The following is a 24,042-nucleotide window of genomic DNA, read 5'->3' on the forward strand; positions in this document are numbered from 1 at the left end:
TCTAACAAGTTTAACAAAAGTTATACCCCCGGACCATAAAGGCACACAAGCTTTGCTTGCGGATCTGTGTATTTATTCACTGATGTGAAGAAACTCTGTACTAACAATATATTGTATTCTACAGTAGTCAGCATTTGAAGTGGATTTTTATTTTTTATCAAAGTTGTCCTAAGACAAGAATGGGTATTGTTAAAAATTCATGTATAACTTTGATGAAAGGTTTTGATCTACTTCAAATGTTGACTACTGTATGTAAGGATGAAAGAAACTATCACATTAAACGTCTGTCTACAAGTTAAACTCAGCGTACTATTGAAATTGATTTCTGGATATCATAATTTTATCTTTTCTGCAATTGTTATAGTACATATGTGATAAAGCAATGTATTATCACTCTCCCACACACACACACACACACACACACACACACACACACACACACACACGCTTTAAAACAAAGTTAAGCCACTGGTTACTGGACTAAATACAGAAACAAGACCTCTTATGTCAGTAAATTGACCTACTTCGTTGAAATATCGCAGTTAGATTATATAGTTAGATTAGACAGAGCAGTGCTTCCTTGCAAAGGCAATCAGACTAAATGGATTCTTTCATAGATCACATCATTTCTCATGATGTCCAAATTCAGTTTCAAGATGACTGGACTTTTGAAAACATGGTGAAACACTGAAGTGTGCAGGTGGATGTTATGACCAGTAGGTGGCGTGGTCTGGTGGCCTTGTAAGGAACAGCCCTGTACCTAATCCTCTACATCACTGTTGTATATTTTAACAAACCTTCAAGATAATCGAGCAGCTTTGGAATCTCATTTTCCCACAACGGCTCTGCTTTAGAGTGAATGTTAGGGCTGATAGAGTTGAGCAGACTCAGGGAGGGAGCACCGTGTCCCCTGCACCGAAATGGGAATGAGGCATTCACCTGAGGAAAAGGTTACATTTATTTCAGATGTTTAAGGTCTGCATTAAGCAGCGACTAAATTACATCATGATCCAAAGGAGTGTATCAGGAGAAACAGAGACACAAAAAAATGGACATAGTTAGCTTAACACTAATATTATGTATATGAATATCTCAATGTGGTCAATGTTTTGAAACACTACTGTTCAAAAGTTTGGGGTCAGTATGCTTTTTTAATGTTTTTTATGCTCACCAAGGCTGAATTTATTTGATCACAACTACAGTAAAAGCAGTAATATTGTGATATTATTACGATTTAAAAATACATCTTTTTTTATATAATCTTAAATGTAATATTTATGTAATATACTATTTATTCCTTTGATGGCAAAGCTGAATGTTCAGCATTATTACTTCAGTCTTCAGTGTCACATGATCCTTCAGAAATCATTCTAATTTGGTGCTTGTGAAACATTCCTTATCGCAGCTGAAAATGGTTGTGCTGTTATATTTTTATTAAAACATGATACACTTGTGATAATTTTTTTCATGATTCTTTGATTAATAGAAAGATCAAAAGAACAGCATTGATTTGAAATATAACTTTTCTGTAACAAAGTACTGACCACAAACTTATGAACAGTACTGTTATGAAAGTAGCACTTGTATGTTGCAAAAAATTGTGAAATATTCAGTTCGATGGTCATCATACAAAAATAGGAAGAACTTTTATTTTACAGTCCTGTTCCCCATGTACATAATATGTATTATAATAGTAATTGCAATAACTGGGTAATACCTAGGTATTAAACCTGAACCTACACCTAAACCTAACCCATCTAGTTACCTTATAATACCCAGTACTTTCTTAGGTCAGTACACTGTAAGTACACATAAGTGCATGTACTGTAAAATAAAGTCCAGCCCAAAAATATGCCACAACTGACCAGAATCAAGAATCAAGCAGTCCAGAGAGGCATGTAAAACCTAACTCGTTGCCCCGCTGAAACCTATAATGATAGAAAAAAAAAAAAAAAAATGGAAATTCGACACTTACCAAGAGCCTTATCATCAGGATATATTGTGAGGGAAGACTATAGCCTGCGGGAAGAGGAAAGAAACAGAGCAAGACAGAGAGAGGGGGAGAGCAGACAAGGGTAACCCATTAGTAAAGCACATGATCCAAAAGCATTACAATTAACGAATAAATAATCACTGAGCCTGGGACTTATTTGTCCTACTAGAGTTCAATTTAATCACTGTCAGCGTAAGAAACAATTACCCTCTGCCCAAAAAACTTTATTCAGTTGATAAATACCACTTTTCATTTGACTAATTAGAAACAGACTCAACAGGCAAAGCAAACGACTTGCAATGAAAACAGAACGTCTGCAAGTGCAATTTAGTTTCAGTCCAACAACGAAAAAAAAAAAAAAGATTTAACGGCGGCTGCTGGAGAAGACAGAAAGTGTGATTCAAGGGTTTCTGCAGGTCAGACATTGGAAAAGCTCTTAGTCTAAGACTAGGCTCATCAGTGACATCATGATCGTATATATGTGTGTGTGTCCACACCTTGTGCATTGAAGTCGATGATGAAGTTGGGTTCTTGTGCTGTTCGCTTCTTATTGGCCAGAAGAATTAAACTCTTGCACAAGGGGGTGGTGGCGTTGGCATACTGATTTGGGGTCAGGTAGCAAAGCAACATCGGCCACAGAACCTACACGAAAAATAACATGCACTCAATTCAGGTGTACATACATTATGTTCAGCAAACGAAAAACAAAGTGTAGAGATAAAGGGCAAAGTGTTAATATCTTACAATGGTTTAACTCGAGATATGTAAATACTGAATAATGGATGTTTATTGTATATAATAAACAATAATAAAACATAAATATATATTTATATGGTTTGTGGATTTATATACAGTATATACACTGCCTGGCCAAAAAAAAAAGGCACAAATTCATAGGACCGCGACTGCCTTTTTCTTTGATTAGGGAATGCATTTGCCAAATTATCATTTGAATAAGCATCTGCAATGTCACAACATTATTTTCTATTCAGAGCTGCATTCACTTCTATTGATGATGGGAGAGTCGGACCGCTGCGTAGTCTCCTTCAGCACATCCCAAAAAATCTCAATGGGGTTAAAGGAATAGTTCATCCTAAAATGAAAATTCTGTCATCATTTACTCACACTTAAGTTGTTCCAAATCTGTATGAATTTCTTTGTTATGTGGAACATAAAAGAAGATGTTTTGATGAATGTTTGTAACCAAACAGTTCTGGGGCACCATTGACTTCTACTATGGAAGACAATGGTGCCCCATAACTGCCTGGTTACTGACATTCAAATTACCTTGCTTTGTGTTCAGCAGAAGAAATAAATTCATACAGGTTTAAAACAACTTGAGGGTGAGTAAATGATGACAAAATTGTAATTTTTGGGGTGAACTATCCCTTTAAGTTCTGGACTCTGTGTTGTTAAAAATTTGACATTTTGGAATATGCCCATGCCATCAGGGAAGACAAAATCTATTGATGGAAACAACTGATTATTCAGTAGTTAGCTGTCCTCATTTTCTGGGCACATAACGTTGCTGAACCTAGACCTGACCAACTAAAGCAACCCTGCCACCCTGACAGACTTGTATGGTAGGCACTAGGCATAATGGATACATCACTTCTTCTGCATCTCTTTCTACCCTGATATGCCCATCACTGTGGAACAGGTTAAATCTGGACTCATCAGACAACATGACCTTTTTCCATTGCTCCAGAGTCCAATCTTTTTTGCCCAACTCTTTTTTCCTCCTGATTAGCCTCACTGATAAGTGATTTTCTTAAGGCTACACAGCTGTTTAGTCCCAATCCCTCGAGTTCTCTTCGCATTGTGCGTGTGGATATGCTCTTACTTTCAACTATAACACATAGCTGTGAGTTCTCTGAGAGATCTCTGATCACCGCTATCCTTCCAGGTATTAATTATGCATTGGACCCAATTTTAGCAGTTTAAGCAATCTCCTTAGTTGTTTTCTTTGCTTAATGCAGACCAATAATCTGACCTTACTGAAACAAAATAACATCTTTTCCATGACCACAAGATATCTTCCGACATGGATGTTTAAGGAATGTGAAGCTGCATCAGATTAAATAACTTCTTGTAAGCTGAAACATAATAATCACTGTATTAATTATCCAATGGAAAGCTCTTACCTATTTACTTTCAGTGTCTACCTTGGTAAATCCACACAATAAATCTCATAAAAGTGTCAATTTAGTGCTTTAAAACAACATGTTAACAAGAAAGACACAACAAAAATCTAAAAATAGTCTGGCTAGATGTGCATCTCCTGACATTTTCCTGGTTATCGTTTGAATGTGTTTTGGCAGAGTGAATGGAGACAGTCTCATCGGCACATAAACTGTCTTCGTCTGTCTGCTGAGGAGAGATCCCTGTCAACAGCCAGCTGTTGATGTTGGGAAGCTTACAGGAAAAAAGATCTAATATTTCTCTAGACACTCTTTCTTACAAGCAGCAATGCCGGGCTGAGGCTGCTGACTTTGGCTGTGAAGATGATGGACTGTGCTGAATGACTGCAAAGCCCATCTCTCACTATAAGAGTTTCATTGAGTTGTCTTCAAGATAGTAAGACGCATTGCAGATGTGCATGTGTCTGATTTAGTGGCAGTGTGACTGTCACCACCACAGACATTGATGTTCCCCCTAATATTCAGAACAGTGGGAGATCAATATTGGCTTTCTGATGGTTGATTTTTAAATCACTACACTTGGTCCCCACAAATCCAGACAATCAGGTCAAATTCTTCAGTGGCAGCTCCCCTTAAGAATGATGGCAGAGATATGACAGCTTTATGACATTCATCAAGTTCACCTGGCATACATAAAATGACATACAATATCAGTCAATCATAATGTTGCACAACTGTAACAAGAAAAAAATTGTAAACATTGCACATTTTGAAATAAGAACCATGACTTCAAGCATCTAAGGAAACCATTTTAATTTGTTTGCGGAAGGTGTACAATTGTGTGTACTCACATCAGTCAGCCGGCCCACTGTAGTAGTGAAAAGATGTAGTGTGTTATCACACATGCTACGCAGAGCCTCATTGGTCACTTCCTCTGGGTCTGGTGGTCGCTGTCCTCGCTGTATGAATATTAACACAATTTATCACCCATATTGTATTACACACCCGAGCATAACTAGGGCTAGGCTAAAACCAATAATTGTTCAAAGCTATCAAACAAAGGGAATCACCCCAGCTAATGCAAATATTTAAAAACTAAGCTATGCACTGACACATGACTCAACAAGGACTATGGACTGAACAAGCTTGCTAAATTGAATGCTAAAGAGGTCTGAAACAATAGATCATTAACAATCTTGCAGTTCAATGCATGGGAAATCAAGCGAGATTTGTAGACTTAGTTCAAGAATCTAAAATGTGGTCAGTGAGCAGAAAGTTCAGTTGCAGCTACAGTCATGTGACACTGCAGTAAGATAATGAAATGTGTAGCCAGTAAAGGTTGTTTGTACATGATAAGTGTCTGGTAGAGCACAGTGCTGAATGATGAAGCGGACGAGCATGTCTCCTCCCTCCAGCTCTAGGTAACCATGATGAGCCATCGCACTGATCACCTGCACCACTCTCTTCTTCACCTGCACAGGTAAACACAATCATTAAGACCTTTCTGAACACTCAGAATTTCTGCACATTTATCCCCCCCCCCCCAAAAAAAGTTTCCACCACTAAATTCCATTAAACACAATACATAACAGTGACAATGACACTGCAGCATAAATGATAACATTCACTTTTAAACATGTTAGTAGACAAATTAAATAAACTAGTGTGACAAATGTATTTTAAAGGAGTTTATTTTCTAAAGGTCCACTGGGGCAAAATTGCCTAAATGTTGATGAAACACCCATGTTTTGTCACATTTCACATTCAGAGGATTTATTATGTACCTTATTGCTGTGGTCAGCCAGAGGTTGCCTGATGCTGGTTAGAATTAGGAGCTTCTTGGTTTCCATAGTGGAGGCTTGAACAGACAGAGTACAGTTTTAAAAATACAGATCTGTAAATGACTATCTCAGCAAAACATTCTGATCCTTTCATAACCAAGTATGACAATCTGGATGTGAGTGTCTGGTTGAGAAAGAAATCATTGACGTATTTGAGTACATGTTTAAAACTCACTGGATGAGTTAATGAGGTGTCTGAGAACAGCCAGTGAGCCCATTCTGTTCCTCTCGTTACTGTTCTCCAACCTCTGGAGCACAAACACTATCAGGCGGTCCGGGAATGTGTTTGCTGGGAACAAAAACAGCAAAAAATTAAATGTCAAGGTCACCCTCAGTTACCATCATAGACTTTGACAGTGTTCTGTGCCAATAAATGGACCACCAAAACCGGTGTTTAAATGTATACACGCTAGTCAATGGTGTCTGGTAAATGATCCAATATAGAAATAGCCCATATAAAGTGTCTGCTTCATTATCTAGACAAGTGGTATTTGACAGGTTTTGTTTTAGGACCCAAGTTGAACATTAATAGGTAAAAACCTGGGAACTAAACTAAAAAAAAAACAAAAAAAAAAAAAAAAGTGAACATGTAACCATTCATAAATGTAAGGAGTTATTTTTTTTCTAATTTATGCTCTTTTATGCTTCAGTACAGATCTAGCACTAACACCTATTATTTTCACTGTTGAATGACACACTCATGATTAAAACATCATGACTGACATGCACACACAGAAAACACATAACAACTCTTGGACTCCTTGCATCTGCTTGACAAAACACAAACGCGAGAGGAGAGAAATCCAGCTGGCGTGTGTCAACTCAAATCAGCGCCAAGCACACAACTGTACAAGATCATCTCACTGATTGAAAGAGCCTGCTGGTCGGACACTTTAACTTAATCTCAGCTCAGACTCCATCAGCACATGACAAAGATATAGCAAACAGCAGTCAGCTGATTTAGAATAAAACCTTCACTTGAGTTCATGACCACATGGCTAGTAAAAAAAAAAAAAAAGATTTATATGATTTTACATTTGCATGCACCTTAAAATAATAAAGAAAAAGGTTTAAACAAGACTCACCAAGGATACTGAAGCATCGCAGGACCTCGTTGTGATTTTTCACAGTTGGAGGGTTGTTGAAGTCTACAGGTGAGCATATCTGGAAAGAAAAATTCATAAGTATTAAATACCTATAAAAACGTGCTTTTTTAAATGAAAAACACAGTGATGAAGCATAGGGTTTTCTCATAAAAAAAAAGGGTGTAAAGTTTAAAATAAATGTTATACATTTGAATAAAAAATTCTCAAGTTTCAAAATTAATGGTGTAAATAAAACATCAGTCAATAAACATCTTTTCTAAGCCGATTTCAAATTAGATCAAAACAAATCCCAAGGCCACAGAGGTGAACTTCTGTGAACACTTCCTTTTATGTTAAACTGTTAAATGGCCCTGGGTTGCTCTCTTTGTAACACTGTGGTTAGGCAAATTAAAACCTGTTCCACCAAAATGAAAACACAATTGCAAGAAGTTAAGCAAGAGATTTAGAAGTCTGTAAAAGGTGGTGCACATAAAGAGAGATTGAGAGAGACACTGACCTGTTGGTGCAGAGCAAGTAAAAGACCATCCACCTGTGTCTCCAACACTCTGCTGCCCATATTCACAGAGGCCTCCAGGACCTGGCACAAGCTCTGAACAAACACAAACAGCATTAGACTACATTAGGCAGGTACAGAGACCTGGATCTCCTCATAGATCAGTCATTAAATCTGATCTGATTCCGTCATGAACCAAGTCATTAAACAACACAAACAATTACACGTTTTCACGTCTTTATTGAACACACTGTAGAAACATTCACAGTCCAGAGTGGGAAAAGTATCTGAACTTGGATTGAATAAACTGGTTGACCCATTAACCTCCACCAAACATTTCCTGTAATTGTGAATCAGATGAAATGGTGAGGACTTTACCTTGCTGATGATATAGTGTTCTGCATTCTTCTTGTAGAGGCCCAGTATGGTAGGAAGGAGTTTGGGAAGCTGTTCTTCCAGTTTATCATGTGCCATCAGATGACTAATTGACCCGAGAGCCTCTGCAACAGTCATACGTAGCTGCCGAAAGATACACGAGAACAATCAGGTACAAACATGTACATGGATGAACACACACGCACACTAGAAAAAACTGAAAAGCTAAAAAAACAAATGGATGTAAACTAATACGTTTATGGTAATTAGATTGAAAAAAGCCAAAAAGTTATTTTACAATCATTTTATGAATATGTTTTTATTATTTTGATGATCAGTGGCCAAGGAGTATTTAAATGACAGTTTTGAATAAAATGCATGATTTGTAATGCTTCCATTATTTTTAAAATTTACTTTACAGTGCTACAAAAATAAAATGTGTAAAGGTGAAAAACTACACACAATCCAATCTTCAGCAATTACAAAGAAATCCACCTCTCTGAAAGAAGCAGATTTAGTTCACAGGCTCACATGTTTTTTCCCTGCTTCAATTCCAAAGAAAACTGAAATGAACCCATTTGGCAAAAGTTCATGTCCCTCTTTAGTCTCAAAAGTGAGTTAGCTGTAATTGGATGTGTGCTCTGTCTCATTGAGTGTACCTTGGAGTCTCTGCTCTGGATCCAGCTGTTGAACAGGATGTCGTAGGCTGAGTAAATCTCACTCGAGAAGGTGTCTTTACGCACAGTGGGGTCTGGAGCCTTGTCTAGGTTGGCCAGATATTCTAGAATGCTCTCGCTAAACCGGCAGAGAGCTAAGAGGAAACGTAAACAGGTGAGAAGCCAAGTCACAACAAACAATAAGGATGCATCCTTACTGAATAAAAGTAATACTTTCTTTCAAAAATGACAAAAGTGACAGTAAGGACTTTTACATAGTGGATTAACTTTCTATTCTCATTAAAGAACCTGAAATAAAAAGATCACATTTCCACAACAACATTAAGCAGCATCATTTATCTTATTATTGATAATAATAAGAAATGTTTCTTGAGCACCAAATCAGCATATTAGAAGTATATGAGTAATGATGCTGAAAATTCAGCTTTGCCATCACAGGAATAAATTACATTTGAAAATATAGTAAAAAAAGATTCTGATCAAATAAATGGAGCCTTAAGAGCCAAAAAATTCTGAAATTCAAAATTCTGAAAAGTAGTGTATACATTTATTCACATTTTTGGCCCTATTTTAACGATCTTAGCGCATGGTCTAAAGCGCACGGTGCAAGTTCACTTAGGGCGTGTCCCAATCCACTTTTGCTAGTTTAACGACGGGAAAAATGGTCGGCGCGTCAGGCGGATGGTCTAAAAGGGTTGTCCCTATTCTTAAATGAGTAATGGGTGTGTTTTGGGATTTACGTGTGTTAAACCAATCAGAGTCTCATCTCCCATTCCTTTTAAATGCCAGTTGCGCCCGCGCTATGGCAGATTCGCTATTTACATGACGGAATTTGATAGTGGAAAGACCGAAGCCGTCTCCAGAGCGCAAACAAGCAGCGAGGTTAAAGCCCACAAGCAGACCATCTACGGGACAAGCCGGATTCCACCATATCTTTATGTACACAATAATAATCTTTTACATTGTAATCCTTTTATTTGAAATATTTGGCATGTTTGTGTGCTGCTGTGCGTCCCTGTGTGTTTAATAAGCAGAATGTACGCGCATTGTGGACCCGCCACATAAAAAAAAATATTCGCAATCTATTTCTGTTGCCTCAAAATAGCAGCGTGCGAACAATGCGCCAGAACACACCTCGTTTTTTGGACCAGCACGCCCATGGGTGCACAAATGGGCACAAATGCATTTGCTATTTAAACAACGTGGCGTAGGACGTGAAAATGATAACTGCATCGGACTGAAACTATCAAAAAAACACTTGGTGCTGCATTGCGCCGAGTGTACGATAGGGCCCTTTGTCGTTTAGCTGACACAGAAAATGTAACACTTTACGCAGACCTGTAATTGAGCTTACCGGAAGCGAAGACCCATTTCATGTTGTCTTGTTTGGTCATTCCCAGCATGGGCAACATGGTCCCCAATATAGCACTGAGAAATGGCACCATTCCATATACTGTGGGGCAGAGGTCAAACATATCAAAACAGGTCAGAAACGTAACCAAACAAGAACACAGGACTTAAACAAACAGTTCAAATCTGCATTATGGAGATAGTTCTATGTTATTATTCAAATAAGTTATCTTAAAATAATGACCAGGCATAAGGGGAGTTTAAGCTGTTAGTTATACAGATTACAAGTGGCTACAAATGTACATACGACAAAATAGGTTGGGAAACACTGGTGTTGACTCCAAGGAAATGTTAAAACAAAGTTTATAGAAAGTGAAAATAATAAGTACTAAAGTGATGGTAAAAATAATAAATAAGGTTCAGTCAAATGAGGATCTGAAAAAATTATGATCAACTGTCAAATGCAACAAAGCATGATAACATAATTTGCTAACTTCCTGACTAAAGTTTGCAGGTCAAATTGTAACTTCCCTTTCATTTTCAAAGCTTAAAAAATCTTATACTGAAAATTCTGTAAAATTAATAAAATTAAATTAGAGCTTCATAAAAGGAAGACATCACTAGAGAAAACTTTTAATGAATTTCATGAGTTTTGATTAAGGTTATGTACCATTTGAGTCTGAGAGATTAGCTAGTGTTTGGACCACAAAAAAGTGAGGCAAAACTCCCGGCTGGAACTTCCCGAGTATCTCCTCCATGATGTCATTAATATATTTGTTTCCTACAGCAACCAGTATATTACTGGCTGCTTGCTGCCAGTCTGGGACAACTTCCTGTACAAAAGAAGACAATTTGTTTTATATGTTTAAATATAGAAAATCATAAATTTGTGTTGCACATTATAATATACAAACAATAAATAAATAAATAAATAAAAATAATGCTTTAAAATACAAAATTTTGACATGTTTAGGAGTAACCTGTCACATAACTATTTTCCTAAATGTCATTGAAAAGTTTAAGCAAGGCACTCACTCAAAATAGACCCAGTTCTTTCCTGTTATTTTTTTTTTTTTTATAACTGTTTTCTATTTAAATATATATTTTTTTTAAATGTAATTTAGTCCTGTGAACTTTCAGCATCATTACTCCAGTCTTCAAGATCCTTCAGAAAATCATTCTAATATGCTGATTTAGTGCTCAAGAAATATTTATTATTATTATCAATGTTAAAAACAGTTGTGCTGCTTAATATTTTTGTGGAAACTGTGACAGATTTTTTTTTTTCTTTGATTAATTGAATTAAACATTTATTTAAAATATTGTTGTAACATTATAAATGTCTTTACTGTCACATTTGATCAATGTAATCCTGAACAAAAATATACATTTCTTTAAAAAACAATTTTTAAATCTTAACGATCCCAAACTTTTGAACAGTATTGTAAATCAGTTTTCTCACCTTTGATTTAGTCATCTCATCTGATGCCAGATGTATAACAGTCTTGATCTTGGGGTAACTGATGTCATCAATCCTGCTCTTCACCACCATCTCAATGGTTTGCAAGACCACCATTCTGTGCACAACCACCAGCTACACAGGAAAAAGATGACTTGCAAGTAAGCTCATACACATAAAAGACATGCTATCACAAAACTAAATCAGTAAAACCACAGTCTCAAATTTATCAAACTCATACATCCTACATTCATATCTGACGAAGCTGGTCAACTATTAAAACAGACACGAGCCAAATCAGAGGCAGGCAAAAGCAACACAGCCATGTCTAGGCATTACAAATCGATAAAAAAAAAGATCTGGTTACAGTTACAAATGACATTAATGTGTGTTTCCTTTCCTTTATAAAGAAACACACACTGAATTATTTTCCTTTCTTTCTGGGGATATGCTTTCAAAAGGCAATCTTGATCTCAAAAGGTTCCCTGGGAAGTGAAATTCACCAAACAGAGAAATCATGAAAACATGGCATGAGACTACTTAATGTGACACACTGACGCCAATTGTCACATCATCAGAAACAACAAAGATCTGCTTCCTGTTAGTAGGAAGTGTAAAGTTAAGTGCGCTTGAAAGTGAAAATAGCCCAGCTATCATTATAAACATCTGCTCAATAAATATAGATTATGCTAGAATAGACTAGAATAGAAAAGGTACTTGTTTTAAAAACATTGTTACCCTATTTTTATCATAAAATGGTTGACAAGTACACTGCCATTTAAAAGTTTGGGGTTGGTATGACTTAATGTTTTTTTTAAAGAAGTTCTTCTGCTCACCAAGGCTGCATTTATCTAATGCAAAAAACTTTATATTGTGAAATATTATTACAATTTAAAGTAAATGTTTTTTTAATTTTAATATATAATTTATTCTTGTGACAGAAAAGCTGAATTTTCAGAATTTTCAAAACATTCTTTGCTGTGCTGCTTAATATTTTTTAGGAAACCATGATACATTTCTTCAGGATTATTTGATTAACTTAACATTCAATTAAAAAGCATTTATTTAAAAACTTTTGTAACATTTTAAATATCTTTATTGTTCAGTTGATCAGTTTAATGTATCCTTGTTGAATAAAAACATTAATTTCTTTAAAAGAAATCTTACTGACCCCAAACCTTTGAATATTAGTGTATCTAAAGCTACAGAGACAAGACTGAATCCATGATAACATATGATATTTGATGCTTTTTAGATCATATAAAACCCACAACATTCAACATTAATCTATTTAACCCATTCTAATAGTCTTCACAGAGGAAATCATATGGAAACACAGGAGAATTTCACGAGAGAGCATAATATTTCTCTGGAAAACCTTTTTCAAAACAGCTTCAGATGTTTTAAAAAAAATCTTTGGCTGACCTTGGGGTGTTTGAGCAGGTAGTCCTGACACATGGACAGGACTTTATCAGGCTGCTGGTTCCCCAGTGTCAAGATGGATTTCCTGACCTGTTCCTGCACCACCGGATCCTTGTCATTGGCAGCATCCAAAAGAGCCAGGGTCACCTCTGATAGCATAAAAACATGCACATCAATATGAGCACAGAACAGGATGGAGGATTTCTGAAATGTGTGTACTGGTACACAAACACAAAGGTAAGGCTGTATCCTTATTTGTAGATAAATGGACATTCATAGTAGGGAAGTAGGCCTATTATTATATAGGCCTACTTCCCTACTATATAGTAGGCGAAAACAGTATGTGACAAAAAGAAGTATGTCCGGATTCACAGTACTCATAAAAGAGTAGGCAAAAAGAACCCAGATGATCTACTACTTCAGGCGAGATTCTGAAGCATGCGTACGGACAACACTTTACTATCCCATGAGGCCACAGAAGAGGCTTTGTGAATGGCAGTGAACCTACGCAACTGATGCTGGCAGGTCACATGATAATGACAACATGGCAAATGTAGTATGTCCGAATATCATTCATACTACTCACATTCATACTATAGAACATACTTTTTTAACGGGCACGAAGTAATTAATTATTCAAAATAAGTACCTACTTAAGAGACTATGCGATTCCAGACGCATTCAATTATATACTACCATTCAAAAGGGGTTATTAAGATTGTTTCATGTAAAAAAAAAAAAAAAAAAAAAAAAAGTTTCCTATGCTTACCAAGGCAGCATTTATTTGATCTAAAATGCAGTAAAACAGTAAAAAAAATACTTTTACAATTTAATATATTTTAAAATAGAATTTATTCCTGAATTTTCAGCAGCCATTTTTCCAGTCTTCAGTGTCACATGATCCTTCAGAACTCATTCTAATATGCTGATTTAGGGCTCAATAAACATTATTATCAATGTTAAAACATTTTTGTGGAAACTGTTTAAAATAACAGCATTTATTTGTAATAGAAATCTTTTGTAACATTAGAAATGCATTTCAAATTTTATCATAATGCATCCTTGTTTAATAAAAGTATAAATTTTTTATTATTATTTTTTTTTAAATACTGACCCAAACTTTTAAATAGTACTGTATACAAGTACATCTTTTCTCATAGTTTTGCCACTATGCCAGTTTCTCAATGGACAAACTGACCTTAAATCATTTTTATTAGCCTTACTATCTCATACTATGCGGTAAATCCAGATACAAGAGTCCTACACAAACATATTCTTTCAACACCAGACATTACTGTTTCTCACCTACACAAACACAACTGTTGTGAGTGGGTGATCAATTAATCAGTGGGATTAGTGTAATTAACTCGTGCTCTAGTAGGTCACAAGCACTGCATTGAGGACATGATGGATGCCTCATGATATGACTCACTCCTGCTCCTAAACTTACAACACAGAGAGTACAACGTAAGGGGGAAGATCTGCAATGCAGAATATCTTAACACAAACTTTGCAACATCTGGACATTTTAACCATACTTAATCTTCACATACAGTCCCATCTGATGAGATTATTCTAATCTACCTACAGCACACAGAGTAAATGAGTTGCCTAAACATACTCATTGGGCAATTAGCTTTAAATCCAACCTAAAGAATTCAGTGTTGAAAGACACTAATGGGATAAGAGAAGCCCATGACTGGATTTATGTGGGAGTTCATGTTAAATGAAAAACAGGTGCTTTCACATAAATATAGACGTGTATCTAAATCACTTAATCTGCCTCTCCATCTCTGTTAGGGTTGAGCTAATATGCGAATAATCATGATATACATTAATATTCAAATGTTTAGGGGTTAGTCAGATTTTTTTGTTTTTAAAGAAATTATTCTTTATTCAGCAAGATGCACTAAATTGATTACAAGTCACAGTTAAGACGTTTAGGCTATAATGTTACAAAATATTTCTATTTCACGAAAGAATCTTGGTTCTTGGAATCTTGGAATCATTTTTTCAAAAAAAATGGATCATGGTTTCCACAGAAATATTACTTCTTTTTTCATGTGGCAGAAAGTTCAGCTTGGCCGTCACAGGAATAAGTTACATTAGATTTGAATTACATTACTTTATAATTAAAATCATAATAATATTTCACAATATTACTGTATAAATAAATAAATGCAGCCTTAAAGGGATAGTTCTGTCATTAATTACTCACCTCAACACAAATGAAGATTTCTTTATGAAATCTGAGAGGTTTCTGACCCTCCATTGAACATCCATGCAACTATAAAGTTGACGCTTCAAAAAGTTCATAAAGAGATTGTAAAACTAATCCATATGAATTGAACGGTTTAGTCCAAATTTTCTGAAGAGACTCGATCGCTTTATATGATGAACAGATTTAATTTAGGCTTTTATTCACATATAAACATTGATCAGCGAACATAAACAGAAGCTCAAACATACTGCGTAACATATGAGAATGAACCTCGCTGATTCTGGCAGCTTCCGTTTACCACAACTGATGTGTGAGATGATGAATGTATGTGAATAAAATTCTAAATTCAATCTGTTCATCAAATAAAGCGATCATTTGGGCTAAAACGCTCAATTCATATTAGTTATTTGATCTCTGTCTAGCTGCCTATGGAGACTACAGAAAGCTCACAGGTATCCAAAGATGAACAAAAGTCTTACAGGTTTGGAATGACATGAGGGTGAGTAATTAATGACAGAATTCTCCTTTTTGGATGAACTAACCCTTTAAAAGAGATTTGGTCAGCAGCCATAAGCATTACAAGTAACACTGGAGATGAAAATCAAAGCAATGTAGGCCTATAACTTGAAAAATATTCAGCATATTATAATAAATCTAGACAAGTGTGACATGATCATACTTACAAGTGCTTGTGTTTAGGTGTGGAATATTAAATTAGTTGACATTAAGTAGCCTATATAGTGGGCAAAGTGGACAAGAGTGTTACTTACGCTCTACGTCAGTCTCCTCTATAACACCCATGACGAGGATATCAGCAGAGATTTAGGAATACATCTGGTTGTCCAGTATCCCTCAAAAGATCCCACTACAGATACAAACCAGCAACAGAGATGAAACAATAATCAGTTTTATCACTTTTTTTTTACTGATATTTACATTTTGTAATATCAGGCCTACTGATAAATGGTAAATAAATATTAAATAAATATTTATTTACTTAATATATTTTATTTATTTATTTAAAAAATATTTATTTAAATATAAATAAATATTTAATGGTAATAATAATAATATACTTTATTCATCAACAACAATATTGTGTTTGTAATTATTAGGTTTATTGTCATCATTATTGTTGTGGGAATATTCACAATTAATATTTAATTGGTGTATTATAAAGATGATTTAATCCTCACACTGTCATAATTCAAACATTAACACAAGGCTACATCTCGGTGCCAGTCATAGAAAATATCTCTAAACAAGACAAAGTCTCAAAACCTAGCCAACGGACTAGACTGACAACATTTTTGGCACCACATGTAAGTGTAACGTTTCTTGGGATCGGAAGTGCCTATGATCCCTAAAATGCTGTCTAGGTAGGCAGCTCATTAGGTTTTGAGACACAGCCCGACACACAGCATTCCATGTGATTTGGCAATCTGGCATAGAAAAGGCACAGATCATGTAACATGCAGTGAAAACGTCGTCTGAACATATTGACTAATAGTCCACCTAACACTGTAGGTCACTTCCACAGTCGTATTTTAGTATTTCACGCTCAATGTCAACTTCCTCAAAGCCACAGCGACCTATTAAACTATAATGACAGCGGTTGCATTTCACTTACATTGGCTGCCATGCGCTCAAGGCAATTGAAATACAAATAAAAATGTTTAAAATGCATTTACAACAACGTAAAATGTCTAAAGATTAACAATATATTAATCGTGTTACCTTTCTGCTTGACTCGCTCGTCCGCAGGCTACACACTCCGATTCCCTTTTCTCAGATGCATCGAGCAGTTATTTGTCAGCGAAAACCCTAATGTAAATCCAATAACTGATTCCGATCCTGAGCGTAAGCGTGTGATTGATTATTCGGCTGAGGTTGATGATGGTCTCATGGACGCTACATTGTATCATAGGTAAACACGCCTAATCACGTGCTTCTGCTCAGGTCAGGAGGAACGCATCAGAGTGGGCGTGGCCTGTCGCGTGGTCCTCTAAACACCAACGAAGAAGACGCGCTGCATGCAAATCAACCTACTTAATTATTCATGTGTGGCGTATGTGAGGAAAATGTACAATTTGGGAAGGTTTTCAATTGATCTATTAAGTTGTATCTGCCATGCTTAAAAATAACGCTTTAATGTTTGTTAATGTACATTTTTTCAGCTTGTCCCACTGGAACAAGGCCAATTAAGAGATCAATTTTGCAGAATAACTTACAAATATTAGTAAATTATGATTAATATATTAGATTAATCAAACTCAAATCAAAAGTAAAATTCTAATATATATCTCTGTATATATATATATATCAAGACAGCAATCAAATTTCTATCCTACTCAATAACTTATATAATATTGTTCGTATTGAAGAACATGCAGAACATACATTCTTGGAAGTTCTGAAACAAAACAAAAATAAAAAATAATATTCATGGTTAATTAATATAATATAATATTATATATATATATATTATGAAGAGTTCAGATGCAAAAGCTTCTAAGTGCCATCTGAAATTTCCTTCTAGAATGATAATTTTGATCAAGCTCGTATATTTAAGATCAGTAATTTTACTTAAATGACAATTTATAGGTTATTTTAATTGCCATTTAAGTGATAAAAATGATCATTCTAGAAGAAAATTTCAGATGGCACTTAGAGGCTTTTGCATCTGAACTCTTCATAGCCTATATATATATATAGGCTACTACTACTAGTTTCTGTTAACAAAAAAAAAAAAGTTTGAAAACAAACCAACATTGTTATAATTACACCAGAAATACTGGAAATATCCTATATGTTAATATATCCAATATGATCAGATATTGTGTTGGACAAAGAGGGGTCTTCGGGTCAAAAAAGTTGAGAGCCACTTCTAGGCTCTCTTTGTCATGCATTTTCACAGAATATAGTATTACCTAATTGAGCATGCGGAAAGGAAAGTGCTGTCATCCTCTATATGCTTTCTGTTAGTAGATTTGCCATGTCCAGAAGAAATATTGCATATTTCAAGTGAACCTGCCTCAAAAGGTTTACAGGTGTTTTTCTCAGTTCACACAACACACACTAGAGGGAGCTGGTGAGCTCTTTAGACTTGAAATGTGTCGACTCCACAAACCTTTGGGCTTTTTCAGACGGAAGCCTTCCCTCTGGGCCCTACAACTTTTCCCATATGAGTTTATTTAGTTTGTCAGTTACTGAGGTATAGCCCTTGCTATAATAAGCTGCCTCTGTGGGACAGCTCACCTGGCCGGTCCCTACAAGATCTGAATCTTAAAGCCACAATGAAATGGAAGTGGCGACTTTTCTTTTCTTCCGTGTTGTGACGTACATCCGGGTGTAATGAATTATCAAACAAAGAAAAATGCACTTGGGTTATATGCATCGATTGTTGACTGGATGTTGAGATGTGGGTGGTGCACTTATAAAGTAAAGGCAGATGAACGAGAGTCTAAGGGGCAACTTAGTCTTAGTTGAGTACTGTACTTCAGTACACTATTTGAGTATCTGTACTAGAGTATTATTTTTTCTCTAACTTCACTACATTTTAAAGACAAAAAAAATGTTCTCCACTACATTTTTGTCAAGGTCCTTGAGTAGAAAGTAGTAACGTCAGTCAGGGGATGATTTTGGTTGCAGGGGTTGCATTTTGGTTGGTCGTCGGTTTGACGTATGAACTCGACGTCGGGTTGACGCCGGATTTTGGTTGGAAATGAAAGTCGGGTCGACGTCAGAACCCGGCTTATGTTGGTTTCTGACGTCAACCCGATTTTCATTTTCAACCACAATACAACGTCTGTCCAACGTTGGAGATTAACGTCAATCTGATGTTGGATTCTGACATCAACCTGATTTTCATTTTCAATGTTGGGTTTGGTCTTCAAAATGCGAATTTTGTCATTGTTTTGGAGCACACTAGCTTATAGATAACAGTAAGGCTAACATATTCATACTAAAAGCCAAAAAACTTAACAATAGGGCACTATTTGAGGGAACAGCCATTTGGGTGTCCGAAACCATTGTGGACGTTACTGAGTGCACTTATTCAATCTCACATTCAACCCCACTACTGAAACTGTGTTCTAGAAATACATTTGATATTGATATGAGGGTAGGCAGGCATAGATTCAGAGGCATAAGGTACTGTAAGTACATACAACAATGCAACAATAATAAAACCAGGGACGTGCACAGGGGGGTTGCTCAGGTTGCCCAGGCAACTGCCCATATGCCCTTCTCGACTCACGTTGCCCTTCCGAGAAAAAAAAAAAAAAAAATTCGTATCGTACAATGGATGCAGAATTTCACGTAGGCCTAGATAAAAAAAAAATGTTTTCGCAAAGCCTCATTCACTTCCATTCGGGCACCGAAAGTGAAAGTCAGTAGAGGAAGGGCAAACTCTGTTTAAGTGGCTGCAGCGCTGCACGCGACCGGTGTAGCAGCTGATTCTGTTCCCTACCGGAATTCCTGTTCCTTTTATGCAATCATACATTCTCTGATCATACTACAAATGCATGCGTAGTTGCCCAGTTACCATACGTACCATCAGAACTGATACGAGCAAGAAGCACAACTGAATGTACGGGAAGCCAAAAGGTTAAAAAAGGATTGTATTTTTTCCAGAAATTTAAGCGTTTTTTTTTTTAAGCGAGTTTTTCCCCATCTGTCAATTCAATCCAGATTATTTCTTTTCAAATTTAAAATAATAATAATAATAAAAAAACAATAAACAATAATATGAGGAACTCTTTTTCTCATGTGTATTTTGGTGACATTTAACATATTGTTAATACATTTTGTATACTGTTTACAAAGTTGTATATCATAAACCTGTCATCTCTGACGTTTTGCAATCTTTATAAATATTAATAAGACCATAATATGAGGCATTGAGTTTGGACATAAACACGGTCAGATAAGGCAATTTGTATGGGCAAAATTCAACTGAATATATTCAGACATAATACAAAAAACTATGAACAAGTGCGAGATTAATTTAAAAAATTTAATTTTAATAAAAATTAATTTAAAGATTAATTTTTTTTTTGGGGGGGGGGGGGGGGGGGGGATTCAGTTCAGAGCAACTGCCCCTCAAAATTCCTGTGCACGTCCCTGAATAAAACAATGCATTGACATTTACTTTTGATACTTAAGTACTTTTAAAAACGAGTACTTCTGTACTTTTACTTAAGTAAAAATCGGTATTTACAACTTTTACTTGTAACGGAGTAACATTTGACCGGTAGTATCTGTACTTTCACTCAAGTAAGGAAGTTGTGTACTTTGTCCACCTCTGGATCTAAAAAATGCATACATAGGGTGTTTTCATTTTATGCCGATTTTAAAGAGGACACTGCAGTGTTATTTTAGTATCACTATTTTAGTTGTATTAATATAAAAATATTAATATTTTGGTGCTTTTGTTAGTTTTTTTAATATATCTATCTAGATTATTTTAAAAAAATCCTCTTTTAGTTTAGTTAACTATCTGAATTAAAATAAGTTTTTATATTTATATTTAATTTTAACTTTATAAATTACAAAGATTTACAATAACCCTGCATTGAGCGACAAAAAAAATAAAAACTTTACATTTGAGTGAGACTGATTGTTGTGAGTTTACAAACATTTATAATCGCATTGCATATTTTGTGCAATTGCAATGCGTTCTGCATCCGTCATCTAGCCGACATAAAATAAACAGTAATCATGCATGCACATTTTATATTAAGTTTTAGACATCTAACTGATATGAGTACAAAGAGTGCAGTTACATCACTCAAATAAATATGCCCTTAAGAATGACTTATGGTTCTTTACAAATCTGTTCTCTATAATATTCAGCTGTTAGGAATGTAGCAAAATATAATTATCCAAACTGTATTTATAATGTGCTTTTAAATTTTTCATCAGTGCTGATATTTAAATATAGAGCTTTGACTGCAAAGGTCTTGAAATGATGTATTGCAGTTGATTTGTGTGTCCTGCTGTTCAGGCACTGCTGTAATTACACAGCTTTTATTTGCACAGCATGTATCATATTTTTCGCTCTTTATGTTCTTGGCCTTGTCAGAGAGTTTAATGAAAGGTTTACTGCAACTGATGAGACACAACAGGGATTTTCAGTCTTATTAGACAAAATCCAAAGTCCACTAGACTGGGTGGCATTTTTAATTAGGAATGCAAAACTACTGAGACATTTTCCCCTAAGTTAATGCATAGAGAAAATTGGAAGCCAATCCATTTCACCCCAGTAGGGACTCTAGGTCTGCGAGAGAATTACGGAGTCAGTCTCACAAACAGACCTCGGGATGAATCGCTCACAAAAACCTGCTGCTTTTACTGAGAGGCAACTAATGTGTGACAGACACATGTGTGCACTATGCAGCCAAATAAGCAGATGAAATATTTTCAGTCATGAAAAATGTGACATTTTAGAACCGCTTTGAATATGTTTTAATATACTTTTGTTTAAACAGCAGTTATAATGGAAAGGATTCTTTTTCGGCTTTCATGTGGAAACGATAGGCTTTGCCGCCATCCAAATATGAAAAACCACCTTTAATATAGATCAATAATTCATATAACATTTACACACTCAATGAATCAAGCAATCAGATTCACATATGGGTTTGACTTTATATCAGCACAAGAATGTCTAAGTTTGAAATGAACGTAAATAACTGAGGATAACAAAAGTCCCTCAGTATCTGTAATGCACACTCAGTCACTTAAATGGCATGACAAATTTTAGAGCCACTTGCAGCTCTGTCATTACTCACACAATTAATATTTTCATATTCAGTGAAACGAGAGGTGAATCGAAAGTAATATAAAGGTTAAGCACACGCCAAAGCTCTAAAGTACCATACCCTTTACGTTGGGCCTAAACACAGAAATCAGGACCACATGTGGAGGGGAAGGAAAATTCCAAACGGCAGCACTATACGTCAGGGTCAGTTTTGCTGTTAGCGCAGGATGGAATCAGTACAGACAGGAGTGTAATCTGATCTGAGCACAGATCTCTGACGTGGTGTTTGAGAACAGTTCAGGATTGTGTGTTTAGGCCTGGCATCAAGCATTTCTTCACTTCATCTTCTCACTCTCTTTACCTGTGTATCACCCAAAAAATGTTATGTTGATTCAAGGTCAGTTTTAAACCATTCGAACCAATTTTAAACTATTTTAAAAACAGAAAGAAAAATAGTTGCAGGAATCCCAGGGGTGCAGTAATCATATAAAAACTCAAACAGGCTAACAACTGTCCCAAATGATGCACTATACACTTATACACTATACTTATGCTCTATAGACTCAAGCATGTATTTTAATTTTATAAGGTTATTTTATCATTCAGCATTGGAGTCTGCCTGCAACAGTTGGGTTCCGGAATTAAAAATCTTATGACTAAAAAAATGAGTTCGCACGGATGTGCAAGTAGTAAATGCTGTAGCGTAATAAAAGTAGAGCCCGTTTCTTAACAGGCTCGACCTGTGATCTGTATATACATATATATATACGCCTACATAATTTCCATATGAAACACATAACATAAACATATTTGCCAAATGAAAAAGTGTAGGAGAAATTTTGATTTATTAAGAGTGGCATGTCCCCCTGAGGACTCTGAAAGCAGGTCTCGGTCGTTTCAGCTGATGAACTTGTTGACAGTTGGTTTAAAAACTGTATTTTAATGCTGTTTTATACTAGACAGATTTGACACAGTTATTGCTAACGAAGAATAAGTAAGCCCAGAGGTCTGAAATCTAGAGTCCAATATAACTGGTTTTAAGACACATATCTACAGCTGGAGATTACCTGTGATGATGTCATATGGTTGTTATCACTCTAACTGACGGGAGGTTGGAAGAGGAGGGAATGATCTTATTAATGGCATTAAACTGTCTGCGAGGTCTGGGGCCTCTCTCTTGTGTGTGGCATGAATCCAGTGCTGTTGGCTGGTAAAGTGATCCATATGATGAGGGCTCTGTGGCTGAAGCCAGTGTGAAAACCGATACAGCATCTACCCGTCAAGGGTCTGGCAACAAACGTGTTTTGGATCAAATGAGACATCATGCAAATCAGGCTTAAATATGAGAAACAATTTTGCTGTATGCATGTGTGTTTGTCTGCTAAGCATTTAAACTGTACTTTCAACCCACCAACCGAACCTAAACTGTACTTTACACCCACCAACTGAACCTATAATTATTTTCTTGCGGTTTATGATCTTGCCTTTCTCGACTTTTAAAATTTGGCTCAGGCGATCTTGACGTTAATACAATCCACAAACTGAAAGATTCTGGCGGGCTCAAACCTTTTGTTCCACAGGACAGATTTATCACACCAAACCTGCCCCAAACAACACGCTCTCCAAGATCCAATTGTGTCGTCACTGTCATTGATTTAAAATATGTGAATATAGCTGCATGTAAAATATCCCAGTGAGAAATTTTGCAGGTGGAATTTGGCTCAGGAGGAAACAGTGAAGTCATGATTATGAGGTCATATTATTGACCTATGGGATGAGTGTCTGAATTCTTTTATTTCCCCATTGAATCCCTTTCTTATCCCTCACTGTGGCATTCTTAGAAATATTTTAATATTATACCAGACACACTATCTTCAAGACCGATTTTTTTATTATTATTATTATTATTTTATTAATTTATTTGTATTATTCAGCAAGAAGAAAAAAGTATCATAGTAAACACAGAAATAGTAAGTTGCACAATTGTTTCCAACATTCATAATAATAAGAAATGTTTCCTGGCAGAAAATCAGCATATTAGAATGATTTCTGAGAATTTCTAAAGATCATGTACTGAAGACTGGAGTAATGGCTTCTGAAAATTCAGCTTTGCTATCAAAGGAATATATTACATTTAAAAATGTCTAAAAGGTTACATTTATATTATATGGTTCTGATTTTTTCCTCCCATGTGGCACAGA

General features: G+C 35.7%; 1 protein-coding gene across 2 annotated transcripts in view; it reads right to left on the minus strand.

The window, feature by feature from the left end:
* The window catches only part of mroh1 (maestro heat-like repeat family member 1), a 32,063-nt gene extending 14,971 nt beyond the window's left edge, over nucleotides 1–17,092 (minus strand). The window contains exons 1-17 of one of the 2 annotated variants that reach the window (XM_084435503.1): nucleotides 16,816–17,092; nucleotides 15,849–15,943; nucleotides 12,861–13,006; nucleotides 11,439–11,570; nucleotides 10,647–10,809; nucleotides 9,981–10,079; nucleotides 8,609–8,760; nucleotides 7,953–8,093; nucleotides 7,578–7,670; nucleotides 7,061–7,139; nucleotides 6,151–6,264; nucleotides 5,919–5,992; nucleotides 5,484–5,606; nucleotides 4,986–5,093; nucleotides 2,491–2,635; nucleotides 1,976–2,019; nucleotides 798–939 (exon numbers count right to left, since the gene is read on the minus strand). In XM_084435503.1, coding sequence (XP_084291629.1) covers nucleotides 798–939; nucleotides 1,976–2,019; nucleotides 2,491–2,635; nucleotides 4,986–5,093; nucleotides 5,484–5,606; nucleotides 5,919–5,992; nucleotides 6,151–6,264; nucleotides 7,061–7,139; nucleotides 7,578–7,670; nucleotides 7,953–8,093; nucleotides 8,609–8,760; nucleotides 9,981–10,079; nucleotides 10,647–10,809; nucleotides 11,439–11,570; nucleotides 12,861–13,006; nucleotides 15,849–15,879 — 1,786 coding nt within the window. In that variant the 5' untranslated portion in view covers nucleotides 15,880–15,943; nucleotides 16,816–17,092. The remainder of the gene's footprint in view (nucleotides 1–797; nucleotides 940–1,975; nucleotides 2,020–2,490; nucleotides 2,636–4,985; nucleotides 5,094–5,483; nucleotides 5,607–5,918; nucleotides 5,993–6,150; nucleotides 6,265–7,060; nucleotides 7,140–7,577; nucleotides 7,671–7,952; nucleotides 8,094–8,608; nucleotides 8,761–9,980; nucleotides 10,080–10,646; nucleotides 10,810–11,438; nucleotides 11,571–12,860; nucleotides 13,007–15,848; nucleotides 15,944–16,815) is intronic. The other variant, XM_084435502.1, reaches the window with a different exon arrangement.
* Between the last annotated feature and the right edge of the window lie 6,950 nt (nucleotides 17,093–24,042).

Source organism: Rutilus rutilus, assembly GCF_951802725.1.
Source record: "Rutilus rutilus genome assembly, chromosome: 17".
Lineage (NCBI taxonomy): Eukaryota > Metazoa > Chordata > Actinopteri > Cypriniformes > Leuciscidae > Rutilus > Rutilus rutilus.